The sequence below is a fragment of the Myodes glareolus genome, chromosome 11 (assembly GCF_982192425.1).
Source record: "Myodes glareolus chromosome 11, mMyoGla1.1, whole genome shotgun sequence".
Lineage (NCBI taxonomy): Eukaryota > Metazoa > Chordata > Mammalia > Rodentia > Cricetidae > Myodes > Myodes glareolus.
Window position 1 is genome coordinate 41023536 of NC_142036.1, and position 19638 is coordinate 41043173.

The 19638-nt window shown below is 43.0% G+C and overlaps 1 protein-coding gene across 4 annotated transcripts in view; it reads left to right on the forward strand.

Moving 5' to 3' along the window:
- The window catches only part of Arel1 (apoptosis resistant E3 ubiquitin protein ligase 1), a 50013-nt gene that overhangs the window by 16380 nt on the left and 13995 nt on the right, over positions 1-19638 (forward strand). For 3 of the 4 annotated variants that reach the window (XM_048449186.3, XM_048449187.3, XM_048449189.3), the window contains 7 exons: positions 2578-2891; positions 9772-9832; positions 10666-10892; positions 12733-12970; positions 18174-18343; positions 18539-18719; positions 18915-19162. In XM_048449186.3, the coding sequence (XP_048305143.1) occupies positions 9817-9832; positions 10666-10892; positions 12733-12970; positions 18174-18343; positions 18539-18719; positions 18915-19162 (1080 nt within the window). In that variant the 5' untranslated portion in view covers positions 2578-2891; positions 9772-9816. The remainder of the gene's footprint in view (positions 1-2577; positions 2892-9771; positions 9833-10665; positions 10893-12732; positions 12971-18173; positions 18344-18538; positions 18720-18914; positions 19163-19638) is intronic. The other variant, XM_085697383.2, reaches the window with a different exon arrangement.

Here is a 19638-nt window from a genome sequence, read left to right on the forward strand (position 1 = left end):
TAGGAACAGATTATATTAGGAGTTACTTGGTTTAATAGCCAAGTAGCTGATTACAGGATTGAAGAGCCACTAAAATCATAATGAATAGAAATAAAACTTCCAATATATTTTATCTTAACTTCTTTATGCCATTTCATTATTTGGAAAAAGGTAACTTAAACCCAGCAAGGTGGTGTTTGCCTATAATCCCAGCACTGGAAGGTGGGAAAGTTCAGAGTCATCCTTGACTGTATAGTGAGTTTGAGGCCAAGCTGGACTACATGAAACCTTATCTCCAAAAGAAAAAGAAAAAGAAAAGAAAACCCAAAAAGATAATTTGTCTATTCTCTTCCACCCTGCTAAAGAAAATAGGTCCCCCATATTAAATGTTTTCCATAAATAGGAACATTTTACTAGTCTTTGTTTTATTAAAAAAAATTGGAAAATTGGGGCTGGAGAGATGGCTCAGTGGTTAAGAGTGTGTCGTGTTTTTTCAGAGGATCTGTGTTCAGTCTCCAGTACCTATATTGGGCAGCTCACAGTTGCCTTTAATCCATCTCCACAGGATCTAACCTTCTCTTCTGGCTTTTGCAGGCACCTGAACTTAAGTAAAATATTTTAAAAAATAATTGGATAAACCAGGCATAGTGGCACACATCTAAATCACAGGGCTTGGGAAGTAAAGGCAAGATCAGGAGGTCAAGACCATCTTTGGCTACTGCTGAGTCTAGGCCATTCTGAGCTCCATGAGATTCTATCAGCAGTTCTCAACCTGTGTGTAGGCCCGTGGACCCCAGAATAAGGTGCAGGATCCCCTGGATCTAGAGTTAGAGTGGTTGCAAGCTGCCCAGTGTGGGTGCTGAGAACCGAAGCTAGGTCCTCTGCAAGAGCAGCAATCATTCTTAAATAACCAAGGAATATCTCCAACCACCCTTTTAAAATCATTACACAATTATATAATGCTATTTCTAAGATTTTGTATTGTATGAACAATGTTGTGTTTGCTTTTTCATTTAATGTTTATTTGTGAACATTTCCCAGTCTGGTGTTTTTGTTACTCAAAGTTTCACTTTTAAATTATCGTATAACATTCTATCACGAGGATCTTTAATAGTTTACATAACTATTCCCTTGTTTGTAGATCCTTTAAACTGGTTCCAATTGCTGGTTGACCCATGTTTTGGCTCATGTACTTGGCAAGTTCATCACCATGTGTTAAAATACATGCATATACTTACTCATTTTTAATTATAAAAGTCTGCCAACTTATTTGATCTGCTGGCCTCCAGTCCTTCTGTTCTGGTTTGTTTAGCAATCTGTATTTTCTCCCTTGGTTTCCCTTAGCGGAAAGATAGGAGAATGATCACTAAAAATGCAGACTCTGGAAACAGACTATCTGCTACTTTTTGTGAGTAACTGGGAAACATACCTTGCTCTTTATGTCCTGGACTATAAAATCAGGATGAATAGTTCTGTACCTGTGTCTAAAGAGAACTGTATCTGTGTTGTGAGTTTGGAAGTGCTGATAGTGGTTTGTGCCATTGGTGAGACGGTCTCTTCCCATTTGCTGGTTAGTAACCTGTTTTCATTTGCTTTATGGTAGCTCTTTATATGTATACCCATAACCCCCCTTTTGCTACATCTGGTTCCTGAATGTCTTTTAGAGTTATGAACTGACTTGAGTAACTTTATTTTGGAAGTTGACAGATTTCTCTCTTCCATTACTTACAAGGAGCAGATTTTACAACTCCTCACTCTCTTTTTTGGTCTGGAACTCATGATCCTCCTGCCTTAGCCTCCCAAGTGCTGGGATTACAGGCATGCACCACTGCACCTAGCCAGATTTTTAAAATTTTAGCAATATTGTCATTTTTAAAAATGTGTATTGGGGTTTGCCTGCACGAATTTCTGTGTGAGGATGTCAGATCCCTTGGAACTGGAGTTATAGACAGTTGTGAGCTGCCATGTGGGTGCTGGGAATTGAACCCGGGTCCTTTGGAAGAGCGGCCAATGTGGCCCGTCCTCTTAACAGCTGAGCCATCTCTCCAGCCCCAATATTGTTGTCTTTTATCATATCTTGGAACTGTGTACATGAGTGCAAAGGAGGTAACCTGCATAGGCAGATAGATCTGGTTCTGAAGCTCTGCTTCTTCTTTCCAGCTGAGTATGGAGTCGTCTCCATGCCTCTGCTGTGTATCTCAGTTCTCGCCACATTCCTCCCACGCTATGTCCCAGCCCCGTTAAGCTGCAGCTAGGCATGAGGCTATGATGAGGCTCTTTAAATCTGTACCCTCGCCTACCCCTGCTGGAAGACAGCGTTTGAAGTGCTGGAGCTTCTGGGGAGTGACATGCTTGTAGGCAGATGAGGTTGCCCTTGTGGAGTTAGAGCAGCTTCCACATGATGGAGTTTCTGTTGGAAAGCCTAGTCAGAGGTTACCAACACTCAGTTACTCTCAGTATACTTACTGCATGTTGTAGCTCCTCTGTTGCTGGTGTTTTTTCCCCCCCGGGGCGGGGGGGCGGGAGCTGGTGTGAGGGTTTGTGGAATCTCTTTCAGGAACAGAATCTTACTGCACGTACTACCCTTTTTCTTTACAGGAGGACCCTGCTATACCAGAACAGATGCATCTTCAGTGCTTGGTTTCATCTTACACTAGAGAAGTTCAGGGAGGATATATTCTTGGGTTGTATTTCTTCACCTCAGAATTCAACCGCTTCAATGCAGAATCCTGACTCTTTGCTTACTGGGACACACATAGCCTCAATGAACACCTTCTGGACTGGTCCTTTCTGGTGACTGTTTGGCTTTTTTTTTTTTTTTCTTGTACAAGTTAGAAGACAAGTGAAAGGAGTCAAAAGTTACCTGCTTTGGTGAACGACTTGGCTCTCAGAACATGGGCCCTCGTCTAAAGGTAAGTCTTGCTAGGTGCACTGTGTCAGAAACATAGGCATGCCCCTTCCTACATGTCAGTTGACTGGAAAAGAGTAGATTCACATTGTACAGTGGTTTTATTGGCAGCAACTGGCCAAGTAGTCCCACTTTCCTTGATAGCTGGCCAGGACAAACACAGGTTCTCTTATTGCAGTTTTAATTACTAATATTTACTCTCTGATCACACATTATACATCCTGGAGTAAGCTTTCTCTCTTAGAGAAATACACATGCACACACACACACACACACACACACGCACACATATGCATGTGTGCGCACACGCAGTAGTCAGACATTACAGAGTTAGGTGTCTTCCTCTTTATGAAGTTCAGGTGAAATCCACACAAGTGTTGCCATAGTCTAATTTACTTTGATAAATTTCTGGGGTGGTATCCTCCCTATTTGAGGAATAAGTTATGTATCAGACTGTGCTGGTTGGTGGTGCTGGACACATTGTCATTTACATGCCCACCAAAGTACAGTCATCTTGCATCCTCAAAACGGAGTTAATTGCTGCTGGTAAAATTGGGGAGTTTCTTAGGCAGGCCACAGATTGGAAACCCACTTTTGTACAACAAGGACTAACAGGACAGGGCGCAGCCTGATCTCAACACTGAAGCAATAGATTGTGCTGAAACTCAGCTACTGGGATGTCAAACATGTACCTGACCAGATCCTCAGCCTCTGCAGTAGGAGATGCAGGGAAGAAGGGTGACAGTGAGATTTGACTGGCTCTCCTAGAGCCATTTTTAATACAAAGAAACGAAGTCTTCATTTTTGAAAATGACACTTTTACAACTGATCTTCAGTAATGGGCTAAAATTTATTGGATGTTGCAAACTTTGGAATATGTGTGTCTGTCAACGTTTTAGCATTTCCTGAAGATAGGTATTTTCAAGCATTTCCTCCCTTTCCTGTGAGCTAAAGTGCTCTAATATTAAGCAACTTACCTAGGATTCTGCAGTCAGCAAGTGATATTTCTCTGCTAGGTAATCGGCACTGCATTCCACTTTGGGTTGCCTTGCCTTATTTTTACTTCAAAAGATAACAAAAAAGCTGTAGGAGTTTGTAGTCCTAATTTTAACTTTGCTGTGAGATTCCTTACAGTTAGATTGGGTGATCTTCTCTCTCTGTCTCTCTCTCTCTCTGTTTCTCTCTCTCTCTCTCTCTCTCTCTCTCTCTCTCTCTCTCTCTCTAATTATTTATTTGTATTCTTAAATCTTTTCCCCCGCCCAAATACTTGGCTCTTTCTGTGACTTCATTCTTTTTCATGATTCAGCATTACAGGTTCCAAGTTGAGGGCTTCAGTTGTGGACCTGATACTTAAACCACTACAGGAGGGTCTCAGGTTTGCTTTTCTTCCATTCTTCCATCCATCCTTCCTTCCTTCCTTCCTTCCTTTCTGTTTTTGTTTTTTGTTTTTCAAGTTAGGATTTCTCTATGTAGCCTTAGCTGTTCTGGAACTTGTTCTGTAGACTAGGCTGGCCTTAAACTCACAGGGATCAGCCTGCCTTTGCCTCCTGAGTGCTGGGATTAAAGGAGCGTACCACCGTTGTGTGATTGAAAGTTTACTTTTCTAAACCTAATCTTTTTGTTGTTTGTTTGCTTTACCTGTGAAATGAGAATAATAGTGTTTATCTTGTAATTGCAGTAAGGGTACTTAGGATAAGATATATAAAGCCCATTAGGCAATGGCTAGTCTGAGTACTTAGTACTAGAGAAGCCCTCATTCACTGGGGCAAGTCCAACCATTCAGTATTGATACAACCTGGTCATTTACAAAGGTCATACTCTAGAACTCTGCAATTGAGTTTACTAATAAAGAAAAATCTCATAATGCTTAAGTAAATTAAAGTTTTTGTGTTGGGCCAAATTCAGAGCTATCCTGGGCTGCATGTGTCCCATTAGCTGTAGGCTATACATATCTATGAGTTATTAGTTTATCAATTCTCCTGTTACTCCCTGAGTTCAGAGTGTCAGTTTATAAGACCTTATAAGGGCAAGGATACTGTAGAGAGGAATGTCAGCTAGCTCAGGGAATTAAGTTGTGTTGGGCAGTGTGCTTAGCATGCTTCCTTATGCCTGTGTTAGAGTGGAGAGGTTCCAGGGGTGTGCGCGTAGAGGACACAGACTACTGTAGAAAAGTAGCTCACGTGTGTGAGGAGAGCCCACGGCCTCCTCGTGAACAATTGGTAAACGTTCTGAGCTGAATTAAATTAGTAATTTAAGATCTAAAAGAGTGCCAGTGAATATATTGGTTCAAGTGAATAGACTGGTAATTAAATCTATGTTTTAAAACTGTATTTGGCATGAGTGTGGTGCCTACCTTTAATCCCAGCACTCAGGAAGCAGAGGCAGACCAACTTTTTGAGTTTGAGGCCAGTCTGGTTGACATAGTGGTTTTCAGTTCAGTTAGGGCTGAACTGAGATCCTGTCTTAAAACAAACAAATGAAAAACCAAACAAAGAAACAAAACTCCTAAAGAAGATAAAACAAAAAAAATTATATTAGGGTTAGAAGTGTAGATTAGTTGTAAACCTCTCCTTAATGCCTGAGGCCTTGATTTCCATCCCAGGACTACAACAGACAAAACTAAACTGTGTCTAAAAGTAAGGCCCACCTGTGAAACCCTTGACCATAGGCATCTGATCGAAGGGATGATACCAGTCTAACCAATACTCTGTTCATATTTGTTGTGGTTTCTATCTACTATTACACTGGATGAGGATTTTTTTTAAAGATTTTATTTATTATGTATGTAATGTTCTGCCTGCATGTTTGCTTGCATGCCAGAAAAGGGCACCAGATCTCATTACAGATGGTTGTGAGCCACCATGTGGTTGCTGGGAATTGAACTCAGGACCTCTGGAAGGGCAACCAGTGCTCTTAACCGCTGAGCCACCTCTCCAACCCCCTGGATGAGGATTTTAAAAACTGTTTTTGTATGTTTTGTTACGTAAGTATATGCTCATGGAAACCCCCATGTATGTGAGGGCCCATGGTTGATAAGTGTCTTCCTCGATCATTTTTCACCTCTATTTTTCAGTCAGAATCTCTCACTGAATCAATTTGGCTAGACTGACTGGCCAGTGAGGTTCAGAGATCTGCTTGTCTCTGCCCTGGGCAGGGCTGAGATTTCAGGCTTTTTTGTGTAGGTTCTGGGAACCCAAACTCAGGTCTTTTTATCTGTGCAGCAGGTACCAACTAAGCCATCTTTGGCCCCTGTAGGAGAGGTCTTTGTAGATGAGGCTGGCCTCGAACTCACAGAACTGTGCCTGCCTAGCCCATAGGAGAAGTTTTAAGATTAGATTTTGTCATCCGGATGATGGTGGCACACACCTTTAATCCCATCACTCAGGAGGTAGAGGTTGGTAGATCTCTGTGAGTTCAAGGCCAGTCTGGTCGACAAAATGAGCTCCAGGATAGCCAGAGCTGTTACACAGAGAAACCCTGTCTCAAAATAAATAATTTTTTTCTCATGCTTCCTTGAAATGAAAAGTAGAACAGAAATAAAAGAATGTAAATGCCATAGAAGAAAATTTTCAAAGTTAAGCACAAATTCAGAGGTAGGAAGTGTTTCTAAATTGAAAATTGGAGATCTTATACCTAGAGATTGAGATCAGGAGACAGTTCATGGATGAAAACTGAAGATGAGAGTTTTCAGTTCTTTAGAAGGCAATTTAACAGACACATTGTATCTGTTTAGCTCAACAACACAGTAGCTTCTCTGCTGGGTCTGTGACTTCAATCATGGGTTTTTGACCAAGTTTACTGTACCAGGAGATGACTTTTGAAAAAGCACAGAGACACATTTCAGGGTGTGAATATGCGAGTATGAAGGGTCTGCTGCTTCTTCTGCAGCATAGAATGGATAATGAGGGGAAATGATGAGTTGAGTGTGAGGTGTGGTTAAGGAAAGCAGTGTAGGGTGTAGCGGGACAGACAGGGCAGAGAGAACCCTGGCCGTCAAGGAGGCTGTCTGATGTTGAGGAGAGCTGTAGAGGATTACAAGTTCAGAATGTGACCTTGGGGGAAACTTGGAGAAGGGTGAGTATTTTAGGGAAGGTTCTGAGCTGTGATATGAGAGCAGGCAATGTTTTCTAAAGGTCAGACGGATGGGTGAAGAGATGACAGAGCGGGCGCCTTACTCATATGTTCTGAGAGGAGGAGAGGCCTTTGGGAAGAGTAGTCATTGGTACTGGCTTGTGCTCTCTGAGAAGAATTGTGGTAGAGTTGAGGAAATGACTTAGTGGAAAAGGTCTAGGTGATGTAAAAGCCAGTACTAATAATTTGGTTCAGAAATAAGTGAATAGGGAGAAATAATGGCTGAAGATTCCAAAAGGCAAAGGTGATTGATTACTGCTCGTGTCATGAGTGGATGTTATGTCTGCACCATTCCCCAGCACCTGACTCCATTAAACACTCAGTGTTTGTTGGCTGCTTTGTTTTAATCAGTTTTAACTTCTTATAGAGATTATCAGTCCCCCACACTAGAATACTGTGCAGAGCTCTTTTGAAGGGTAAGATTTGTTGGTCCAGCGAGAAACCATGTCCTTTGTCATTGCTCATACATTTCTCCTTGAAGAACGCTGGGGTCAGTAGAGGGTCCCTGAATTTCCTGTCTGCTCTGAAGCAGTTATGATGCTAGTTCTAGAGAAGCACCATGAAGACTGTGAAATGTCACTGTGCTCCAGACATAGTTCCAGCCTAACATGGGCTAGCTTATTGAATTCTCGCAGCACACAAGTGTATGGTATTTGTGAGTACTCTCCCCATTTGACAGAGAAGAGAACTGGCACCTGGTAAAGAGATGAGATGGCTTGGCCAGGGTCACAATTCGCACCTATGACTCTTAACTCAAGGAACAAGCAGGTGTCTTGTTCCTCTATATTTTACTATTTGCTACGCTCTTTTGTTTTTGAGTTATCATATGGGGAGTTATGCCAAACTCATGCTAAGGGAGATGACACAGAAAACACTAAATTCTAACTTACTACAGCAGCAAAAATTGTGACGCTCAGAGGCAGTGCAGCTCGGACCGTGTGGTTATGCTCTGGCTTACTGTAAGCTGCCTCACAGAGGGAAGGCTAGTCATCAGAGCTGGATAAGAGTCCTCCTGCCCTGTGTCTCAAGCTGTAAGTTTTTTCCAAGGATCAAGAGGCTTGAGATGCAAGTCTGTCATCAGCCGTATGTGCTTCACTTTTGTCAGCTGCCACAGCTTCCCAAGAGCTGGAGGTTTCACGTGGTGTGGCCGCCAGTTTAGCAGTACCTCAGACAGCTAAACTCCCAGTTTGATGCCATGGAGCCATCTAGCATAACCTGTAAGGAACAGGGATGTTTGTAAGCCGTATCATGACAACCTTTCTCCATAGAGTCCCCAGAGATGAGCTACTATTTGGAAGGAGGCTCAGTAATTGAGTCTGTATGCCCTCTCTATAGTAGATTTTTCTGGAATACCCGAGACTGCACGTGCTGGCAGTCCCAATGTTTGTTTGCGGGTTTCTTTTCTAGCAGCGCTTTAGACCCCAGTCTACAGGCATTCCTGTAGAAGTTGAGGTGCTCATTCCTTAAGTTACCCACTCTGGGTTCCACTTAATATTAACAGAGAAACTGGGAGGGGATGTTTTCTGCCTCCATTATGTGTGTGTATACACATGTTTAGTGTGTCCATACATATGTGTGAAGATGCCCTTGTACAAAGCATTCAGATGAGGCCAGAAAGTGACATTGAGTGTCTTTCTTGATTGTTCTTCATTTCATTTTTTGAGACAGCATCTCTCACTGATCTTGGAGCTTGATTTTGCTCTCGTGGCTAGCAAGCTCCAGGAATTCTCTCATGGCTGCTTCTGCCACACCTATTTAACAGGCGCTCTGGGGGTCAAACTTGAAGTCCTTCTGTGTGTGGAACAGGCACTTCACCAACTAATCAGCTCCACTAGCACCTTTGGTTTGGGTTTTGAGACAGGGCCTTAAACTGTCAGCCATCGTCCCGTCTCAGGCTCCCAAGTACTCCAGTCACCCTCTCTCTCAAACACTTGAAGCATGCTCAGTAGAAAAGCACACGGGTGCTTGTTTTCCTTCTGCCTTTTAAAAGTTGTTTTGTGCCCTCCAAGATCTGAGTCTAGAAACTTTGAATGTCTTGTGTCTGAGTAGTAAGTGCTGGGTGCTCATGTAGAAATGGGGGGGGGGTTGATTTGAATAATAGTGAAATTTTTCCCTGAAATTCTGGTCTTAGTGGGTAGCCTCCTCTCTCCTTTAGTTCCTCTCCCCAGCCTTCTGTTGAACTCATCTTCCCGAGGGCCCATTAGTCTGTGTGATTTGGTAATGGCAGGAATGACATCTCTGTACCCACTACTCATTATCTGGATGGCCCAGTGTTCATTTTAGTTACGTAATGCTCACACGGTGATCATGTTTACTTGTAAAAAAATATCTTTAATTTATCTGCTTGGCTGAATTACTTTCAAAGGGCAAATAACACTCGGGGAAAGCATGCCATTATCTTCCTTCCTTGCATTAATTAGCACCACTTTGCATGGAAGAAGGAAACTGTCTTGGGAACCCAGAGTCTGAGAAGATGAGAGCTATCTTCTCATTTCATTTTTGTAATTAGCAAGAGGCTGCTTGTGGTGTTCCAGGAGTGGTGGGTAGATTCTAACCTTTGTGAGGAGTGCTCTGACCTTGCCTTAGTTATCTGACATATGGCGCGGGCCCCTGTCCAGCTTGGCAGAGAGGACAGGGATGGTAGGGCACTAGACTAGAGCTGGTTGGCCTAAGCCATGTGCTCTGCTTTATCTGCTCTCTCTGAGGTGACTTTAGAGACTGGAGCCGCACTGAATGGAATGTGTCTTTTGCAGTTGCGGCTGTGATCCTCGGCTGTCTGTTGGTGTTGAAGAGACCTGATGTTTTACGTCATTGGTAGGTGGTAGAAATTTCTTTTGCTTGTCTTTTGGTTATTGTTGTCTAGTTCCTATTTGCCTCCTTATCTCTCCTCCTCCTCCTTGAAAATGGAGCTAGAAATATTTTCACTTGTGCCAAAATGTACCTTCCCACAGTTGGCAGAGAAGTTCATTCATTTGGGAAATATTTATTGAGTAATTACAGTCTGTGCCAGACACTGTTTACTGTAAAGTCCAAATCAAGGCAAAAATCTGCCTTTAAGGAACTTACAACATGAAGGGGGAGATGGGTAAATATGAAGAAGTTAATAGATGCAGAAGTTTGAGGGTGCCCAAGAGAAGGAACTCCTAACTGATGGGGCTTGCAGAGGCTTTTGCCAAGTGGACAAGAGAACAAAAGGCTTCTAAATGGAGAGAACCGAGAAACACATTGTTTTGACTGCGTCTGTTAGGGGCGAAACAGGCAGGAAGGTGGAGGGGGCATTGTATGGGTGTTATGGAATAGAACGGGGCCGGCAGACTTTCTGTAAAAGACAGGAGAGTAAATATGTTCCCATTTTGAAAAACATACAGTAATCTTCCAAAAAAGCAGTCACAGTTTGTTTAGGGCAGGGTGAGGTGATGTCCCAGCATAACTTAACCTACAGAAAGCTGGCAGTGGGTGGGGTTTGCTCCGAATACTGTAGTTACCTACTCCTGGTCTAGAAGTTTCTCTCTTTGCCCAGTATGATGTTGGTTTTTATAGTCTTGCATGCTCATCTTGACTTCCTTAAGCCTTGTGAGCTGACCAGTGTGTTCTGTGGGGATTATAATGTGTAACTGGCGGCTGATGTGTGTTTCTCTCTCACATAGGTGGAATCACAGTGTCTGTGGTTGCATTCTTCTTCACAATTAAGTTCCTCTTTGAGCTTGCCGCACGTGTAGTCAGCTTTCTTCAGAATGAAGACCGTGAACGCCGAGGGGACCGGACTATTTATGACTACGTGCGGGGAAATTACCTGGATCCCCGGTCCTGCAAAGTGTTCTGGGATTGGAAGGACCCCTATGAGGTGGGCCACAGCATGGCCTTCCGAGTGCATGTAAGGGAATGTTTTTGTCTCCTACCCGTTGTGGTTTCTGAGTCATTGACTTCCCAGAGCCCAGTGCTGTCTTGGTGGTGCCGGCTAGATGTTAACATTTTCCCTTGTTTTTCAGTCCCTCCCAGGATCTTGGGGATTGCTAATATTTTCCTAGCCTTTTGGTTTACTGGGTACATGGCGTTGATGAAGTGGAAAGCCTAATGCTAGTCTTTCAAATAAGAAGAGCAGTATTGAGCCTGGTTGGATTTGCACTACTATGATGTCAGCATGTGGGAGACAGATGCAAGAGGATCAGGAGTTCAAGGTCATCCTTGTCTATGTAGGGATTTCAAAGCCATCCTAAACTGTATGGGTCTCTTGACTCAAAAAATAAAAGGCCCAAAACAAACATCTTTAATTCCAGCACTGGGGAGGCAGAGGCTGGCAGATCTCTGTGAGTTCTAGGGCTGTATTGTGTGACCTTGTCTTAAAAGGGGGGAGGGGAGGCAAGAAAGAAAAGGGCAGAAGGAAGTGTGGGAGGAGGGATTGTGGAGCAGGAATTGGTAAATCTAGCCTAAAAGCCCAAGCAAGTCCCACTTCTGTTTCTGTAAATGCTGCCTCCTCCTCTTCTTCCTCCTCATCTTTTCTTCTTCTTTCTTCCCTTCTCTTTCTTCTTCTTTATTATTGTTTTTTTGAGACAGGGTCTCACTATGTAGCTCTGACAGTCCTGAAATATACTATGTAGATCAGACTGGCTTTGAACACAGATCTGCCTGCCTCTGACTCCTAGATTCTGGGATTAAAGGTATGCACTGCCTGGCATTATAAATGCCTTTTAATTGGAACATAGCCATATTCACTTGTCCTTCTGTTCACAGAGGTTTCTGTCCCACCTGGTCCTGCAGCTGTTCAGTCCCAAAAAAACCCCCAGAGTCCTACATTAATTATAAACTGGTTGGCCTATTAGCTCAGGCTTCTTATTAATTAACTCTTACATCTTTCATTAAACCCATAATTCTTGTCTGTGTTAGCCAGATGGCTTGGTACCTTTTATCAGTGAGGCATTCTCATTTTGCGTCCTCTGCATCTGGGTGACTACTGCAGACTGAGCCTTTTCTCTTCCCAAAATTCTCCTATTCTGGTCACCCCACCTATACTTCCTGCCTGGCTATTGGCCAATCAGCATTTTATTAAACCAATACAAGTGATGATGTTTAACAATGCAGTACAATACAAATACAAAACAGTACAAAGCCACTACAATACAATCTTTACAGGGTACAAGACCTTTGTCCCACAGCATTCTTCAGCTGCTTTCTCATTTGCGTAATTAGGATAGTTGTATATGGTCCACAAAGCCATAAATATTTACTCTCTGGTACCTTACAAAGAACCTTTACAACCCATCCAGCACCTTCTCCACTGGGTAGCATTAAGTTTGGTGTGCAAGCCTGAACCTCTCAACCTTTGCCTGGTGCCAATGCTAGATGCTGAGCTGCTAGCTAACTGCCTTACATTCGGGTTACCATTATACATTGGTTGTATAATAGTGCTGGGAACACTGAGGCACCAGTTATTGTTCAGAAACCTCAAGTTGAAATTGGTGTGTTCTTGACTCCATGGTGTATGCTGCCCTGTCTTCCGAACAGGAAAAGTACTTGTCCATGATTTAATGGTTTCCTTTGCTGTGTATATGAATTAGCCTCTCACTGTGTCCCTAAAAGCAGAACTCAAAGGACCAGGTAGGATCTGGGGTTTCCCAGTGTGACCATGGTCACCTGCTTCCTCTGCGCATCCTCTCATCACCAGGGAAGTGACTCTCCCTCTCATTCTCACTAATGGGTGCCCACTCCCATTGCAGTTGTTCTATAAGAATGGACAGCCTTTCCCTGCCCATCGGCCTGTGGGACTGCGAGTTCACATTTCTCACGTCGAACTAGCAGTGGAAATTCCAGTGACCCAGGAAGTCCTCCAGGAGCCAAATTCCAACGTGGTAAAGGTGGCTTTCACTGTGCGCAAGGCTGGGCGTTACGAGATTACTGTGAAGCTCGGTGGATTAAATGTGGCCTATAGTCCCTACTACAAAATTTTTCAGCCTGGTAGGTCCTTGGTTTATTCTTTGTTTGTCCTTTTATTTCCCCATCCCTCCTTTGTGCTTTCTTCTCTTTTCTAGAGGGGTATGATGGGATCTAGAACCCCATGCCAAGCATGTGCTCTGCCACCGACAGGACTCCCAGTTCTTTCTTTAAAAAATAACACTTACTGTGAGATTTTGTTCACTTAACACAAAATTCATCAATTTAAAATGTAATGGATGCAAAATTCATTGCTCGGCAGAATTCGCCACATTCAGCTTTTGAGGATTTTCATTATGGCTCAGGAAACCCAGGCCCATGAGCAACTTTGTTGCTGTGTCCCCAGCTATAGCCATTAGTCCGTTGCTTTGGAATTGCCTTCTCTGGACAGTTGTAGCAGCAGCATCATAAATATGAGGCCTTGTTTGACTTATTTAGCCTAATGTAAGGTTTATCTATGCTGTATCATGCTTCGTTCTTCATTTCTTTTACTTGACAAGTAATATGCCATGTATTGTTTGTCTTTTTTGTAAGCTGTGCATGTTAGGGTCCAAGAGAAGCCCCCAAGGAAAGACCAACAGCCACGTATGCAATAACAAGAGCACTTCATTAATTCCAATGTTGGAGCGATACATGGTGACCCCCCAAGAAGGTCGCAAGCTCCTTTTAAGTGGAGTTAGGGAAATTCCAGGGAGGAGGGATTAATCTGGGGCTGATTGGTGAAGGAAAGATTAGTCTGGGGGCTCTTTGGTGGGAGGTCCTAGTGGTTAGGAACCTTCCAGCAGCAGGGTAGGGAAAGCTATCTTTAGTTATCAGGAGACTGGGGCACGCCTGCTGAGTCAGCAGAGGGGCTTTGGGGGCCTGCTGAGCCAGCAGAAGGGGACATAGGGTGCCTGCTGAGCTAGCAGAAGGCTGTGGAGTGCCTGCCAATTGGTTGCTCCTAAGTTGTGGTTTTCTTGAGGACTGTCTGTTTAGCTCTGTCCCATTTTAGTGAACCGAAACTAAGGCCTGGTCTCTGTCAGGCTATAGGAGAGCCTGGTCTGCGCACGCCTATCTACACCACCCCCCCTGCCCCAGCCCTCTCAGTGCACATCTAGGTTGTTTCTTCCCACGCTGCTTCTTGACTCACAAGAATAAGACTACTGTAAATGTTTTCATACAGATTCTTTATCTATGTACCTATCATCTATCATTTATCTGTCATCTATCTGCCTGTCTATCATCTATCTACCTACCTACCTACCCACCCATCCATCCATTGTGTGAGGGGCATATCTAAGCCCCAGTGTGCATGCAGAGGTCAGAGGACAATTTGTAGAGTCAGGTCTTTTCTTCTATCATATGGGTTCTGGAGATCACAGTCAGGTCAGCAGGCTTGGAGGCAGTGTTTTCTTTTCAAATAAGAAAAATAGTAAATGCTTTTGTGGTCTTTTTGGCATCTGTATGGGTCTCTGTGTGGGCATGTATTATTTCTCAAGGAATAGAATTGCTGAGTAACCAGTCTGACGGGCTCTTAAGGGCCAAAGATATCAGAATAGAAAGGAGATACATTTTTCTGATTTTTTTTTTAAAAGACCTTTCCAAGTAAAAGCACCTTGGCCCAAATCCACTGGTACTGCCAATATGTATTTTACTTCACACTGAAAAGCATCTGCCCATGATTCATGCCTTTATCTCTGCCTTTTTGTCTTCATGCCTTTATGCCAGATAACAAATGCTCACTGAGATTGAGGTCCAAACTGTAATTTCTGATTCTTAATGTCAGGGTTTAGTGTGTTGGGGTCCTGTCTGTGCTTTATGACCTCCTTGCATTTTTTTGAAGATGTTATTAGATATTAGCTAGTTTGGTGTCCGTAAAAATGATAGGACCTTGGCTGACTTTGGGAGGCACATCTTAGTGACTGAAGTCCTAGGAAGGTTAGTGAGTCTTGCTTGAATGGTCCCCAGTTCTATGTCAGAGCAAAGGAAGACTGAACAAGCCGTCTCTGCATTGGTCAGCTTCCTTTGCCTGAATGCCTCACTCAGAGATTCTTTCCACCTGAATTGCCACATTCTTCTTGCCACCAATGGGGAACAATTTATATCCTTACATACCATCTCTGTTTTAAATTAAACTTATTTTGAGAATTATATATTCACATGCATGATAAATAAGAGATCAGGTATACCCTAACCTAGTTTTCCAGTGGTGACATCTTTCAGATTGTAGTATATTGGTGATGTAGTGCAACATCACAGTCATGTTTCTGACATTAATACAGTTAAGGTACAGAACATGGGGCTGGAGAGATGGCTCAGCAGTTAAGAGCACTGGCTGCTCTTCCAGAGAATCCTGCCTTAATTCCCAGCATCCACATGGTGATTTACAATCATCTTTTAACTTCAGGCCCAGGGGATCCAACAATCTCTGCTGTCCTCCATGAGCACCAGGCATGCACATGGTATACAAATACACATCCAGGGAAAGCATACACATAAAATAAAAGTAAAATTTAAAGTTTTAGAAAAAAAGGACACAAAGCATTTCTGCCATTATCCGGTTCCTCCCTTGTGTTGCCCTTCTGTAGTTATCTACACTCATCTCCACAGGCTTGTTCCTAAACCCTGGGAAACCAGTAATCTATTTTCTATTTCCTTTACAAACACCAGATCCAGTGATCCATGTCAGAAGGAGCGCTCAGAAGGCAGAGGCAGGAGATCAGAAATTCTAGGTCTTCCTTGGCCAACCTGAGACACACAGACCCTGTCTCAAACCAAAGTCCCAAAACGTTTCTGCACTAGGTCACTTGAAGGGTGTTAGAGAGGGAAACTCCTACCAAGCAACTTGTCAAGGCTGGCTGAACTTTTGGAGATTCATCTAGCTTGTCAGATATCTTAATTGTTGGTTTCTCTTTGCGGGTACTGTTCAGTGGTGTGGATATTTGTTTAGCTGTTCACCGGTTGAAAGACACCTGATTGTTTCCTGTTGTCAACATAGCTGCTATTAACATTCATGTACATTTTTTGTGTGTGTGAACATAAGTTTTCATTTCTCAAGGTAAATACTCTGGCGTGTAATTACCAAGATACTTGATAATCACATGTTTTTGTTTTTTTGTTTTGGTTTGATTTGGTTTAGTTTAAGGTTTGGTTTTTGGTTTTTTGAGACAGTTCTCTGTGTAGCCCTGGCTGTCCTGGAACTCATTCTGTAGATCAAGCTGACCACGCACTCACAAAGATCCTCCTGCCTCTGCCTCCTGAGTGCTGGGATTAGAGGGCTGCAAAGGGTTTGTGTGTTTGTTTGTTTGTTTGTTTTGTTGTAAAGATTTGTTCTTATCTACATTAGTGTTTTGCTTGCATGTATGTCTGTTTGAGGGTGCAAGAGTGACAGATCCCCTGAACTGGAGTCTCAGACTGTCCTGAGCCATCATATGGTTGCTAGGAATTGAACCTGTGGGATTTTCAATCACTGAGCCATCTCTCCAACCCTGCATGGAAAGAAATTGTTAAACTCTTTTCCAGAGTGGCTGTGGCATTTGCGTCCCATTTGTTCACATCCTTGCCATTGTGATATTGTCACTGTTCTTTAGTCATTCTGATAAATGTGTATTTACTTTGAATTTCCCAAATGGTTAGTGACGATAAATTGTAGTTCATGTGTTTATTTGACAACTGTATATCCTCTTTAGTTAAATATTTTTTATGATGCTTTTGTATTTTTTAATTAGAAATTTTTGGGTTTTCAATGTTGTGTTTTGAGAGCCTTATAAATTCTATGCACCACTAGTCCCCTTTCAAACATTTAAAAACCTGGCTTTTCTTTTCATCCTAATAGGATCTTCCATGTTATAAAAACATTTTTAATATTGATAAAGTTCACTTCTGGTTTTCTTTTCTTTCCTTTTATGATCATGCTTTTGATGTCTAAAATCTCTGGCTAATTCCAGATCCTAAAGATTTCTCCCCATTGGTTTTTCCTAAAAGTCTCATCATTTCACATTTTATGTTAAAACTGTGCTCCATTTTTAGTTAATTTTTGTATGTGAGACTTATGTTGAGGTTTTTTAATTTTTTTATTTTTTGTCTAGAAGCTCTCTGGTTGCCAAGGACTGTGTTAAGAGGGTTGCCTTTCCTTCCTGGGTGGGGCTTTGACAACTGGTCTGTTTGGGGTTCTGTACTGTGACACTGGCTGGTGTGTCCGTCCTCCGGTTGGTACTAGAGCCTGGATTACTGTACATGTTTCCCCTGCACGGCTCTTCTCCATTAGTCCTCTTTTTCAAAACTGCTGTAGCTAATTCCAGTTCCTTTTCCTTTCTATACAAATTTTGGTATAGTATCTAATTTATGAGTATTTCCCTAAGATTTTAGTAAGAATTATGTTAGACCTGTATTTCAACATGGGCAAGTTGGCTCGTCCTCTGTATTGAATCTTCTAATTCACAAGCAAGCTGTATTTTGTTTATTTTGTTTAGATGTCCTAATACCCATGCACAAGGAATAGCACTAATTGGACTCAGTGGGTTAAAAAAGAAGGAGTGAAGTTGGGAGGAGCATGTGGTGGTGTCGGGTAAAGATGGGTTGGAGGGGGTATGGGTAAATATGACCAAAGTATATGGTATGTATGTATGAAATTCTTAGAGAGTAAATTCTATATTTTTAAAACCAGTTTTTCTTTGTTCATAGCATTAATGGTGCTAGTATACAGTTTTGATATGTATTTTGTTAGATTTGCACCTCTTTCATGCCCTATTGTTTTGGTTTTGCCATTGTTCAGTGCTTATTTATTTGTGTATGCGTTATGAGTGTGGGCGTATTCAATGGCAGGTGTGTACATAGAGAATACAATACAAAAATGTTGTCCTCTAACAATTTTGAAAATAATTTTTTTCTCTTGTTCTGTCTTTGCATGTGTTCTGGGAATCATGTTAGGTCCCCATGCTTGCACACCGTGTGTTCAGCCCTGGCCGTCCTGGAACTCCTGCTCTAGAGCAGAGTGGCCTTGAACTCACAGAACTCCCGCCTGGCTTCAGCACTAACTTCACAGAGACTCCCTGGGAGATTGTAGCACTGTATTTGTGCCTTTAGTTCTGTCTTCTTCAGGTTCTTTTCTCATTTTGTTTGGTACAGAAAGTGGTTAAAAATAACAAGAAAAATAAAAACACTCCCAAAATCAACAGCAGAGAACAAGTTCCTTTCTGTGAACTGTTTTTCTCTCTTGGTCTCCATTGTCTTTCGTTGTCTGTTTCAGGAATGGTGGTTCCTTCCAAAACCAAAATTGTGTGCCATTTTTCTACTCTTGTGTTGACCTGTGGTCAACCACACACTCTGCAAATAGTGCCCCGAGATGAGTATGACAACCCAACCAACAACTCCATGTCCCTGCGAGATGAGCACAGCTACAGCTTGGCCATTCATGAGGTAAGTGCCTTCTCTTTTCCATATGCAAGAAAGCCAGGGTCTCTCCTGGGAACCTCACCCCCCCCCCTTGTCTTCCCCTGACTTCGGAGCCATCTCGTCTTTATTTCATAGTGCATGTGTGTTTAGGAAGTGTGAGGCATAGGTTAAAGGGCAACCTCTTGTGAAGCATATGGAGTCACACTTTGCTTCCTGTAGCTCGGTGCCCAAGAAGACAAGAACAATGAAGTCTCATTTGAGAAGTCGGTGACATCCAACAGGCAGACGTGCCAGGTGTTCCTGCGACTCACCCTGCATTCTCGAGGTTGCTTCCATGCCTGCATCTCATACCAGAACCAGCCCATCAATAATGGCGAATTTGACATGATTGTCCTTAGTGGTGAGCTGAGAGCGGTGGCTTGGCCCTTTCCCAGCCCGTTTCTTCCTCTTATGTCTGCTCTTTGCCCACCCCACAAACATTTGATAGACGAGCCACATTTACCTTCCTGCCCTGCAGGACTCTAAGTGACCATTGGCAGCTCGTTTGTCCTCTTTCGATTTCTATGTCAGGCTTCGTTCATTCTTTCTGCTTCAGAGAATGAAAAGAATATTGTCGAACGCAACGTGTCCACCTCCGGAGTGAGCATCTACTTCGAGGCTTACCTTTACAACGCCAACAACTGCACAGGCGCACCATGGCATCTTCCTCCCTTGCACATGAGCTCCTCTCAGCGCCGGCCCTCCACCGCTGCTGAGGAGGACGATGAAGACTCACCTTCCGAGTGCCACACCCCTGAAAAGGTGAAGAAACCCAAGAAGGTGTACTGCTATGTGTCACCAAAGGTTGGTGCTCCTATTCTTACCTTTGAATCCCCCACCCGAGTCTGTATATGACTTACATTTAGTAACAAACACCGTAAAGTGGCAGTCTGCGTGTCGGTAGGGCAGTCATCTACTTGTAGGGTTTCTGGGACACTACAAGAGGCTTCCTAACATGGAACAGAAGGTTGTGTCCCCTCTGCTGCTGCAGGAGTTTGCTTTGTAGGAGGGCAGCTCTCCACCAGAGCCTGTGTCTCTCAGCACTGTTGACTACCTGCACATTCTGTCCTGTGAATGCTTTGGGGAAGATTGCCTAAGGTGGGGCTGTCAGGATTGTAAAGAAGGCCACTTTCGACCAGTAAGTCCTCAGTAGGGTAAAAATCCCTGTTGGCCCCTTGTGCTGTGTTGAAACAATTTCTCTTTCATTCTGTGATAATTTCAAACATTAAATGGTTGTCACTAACAGGCTTCAAGACTGTAAGAAAGAGCCTGGCAGCGAC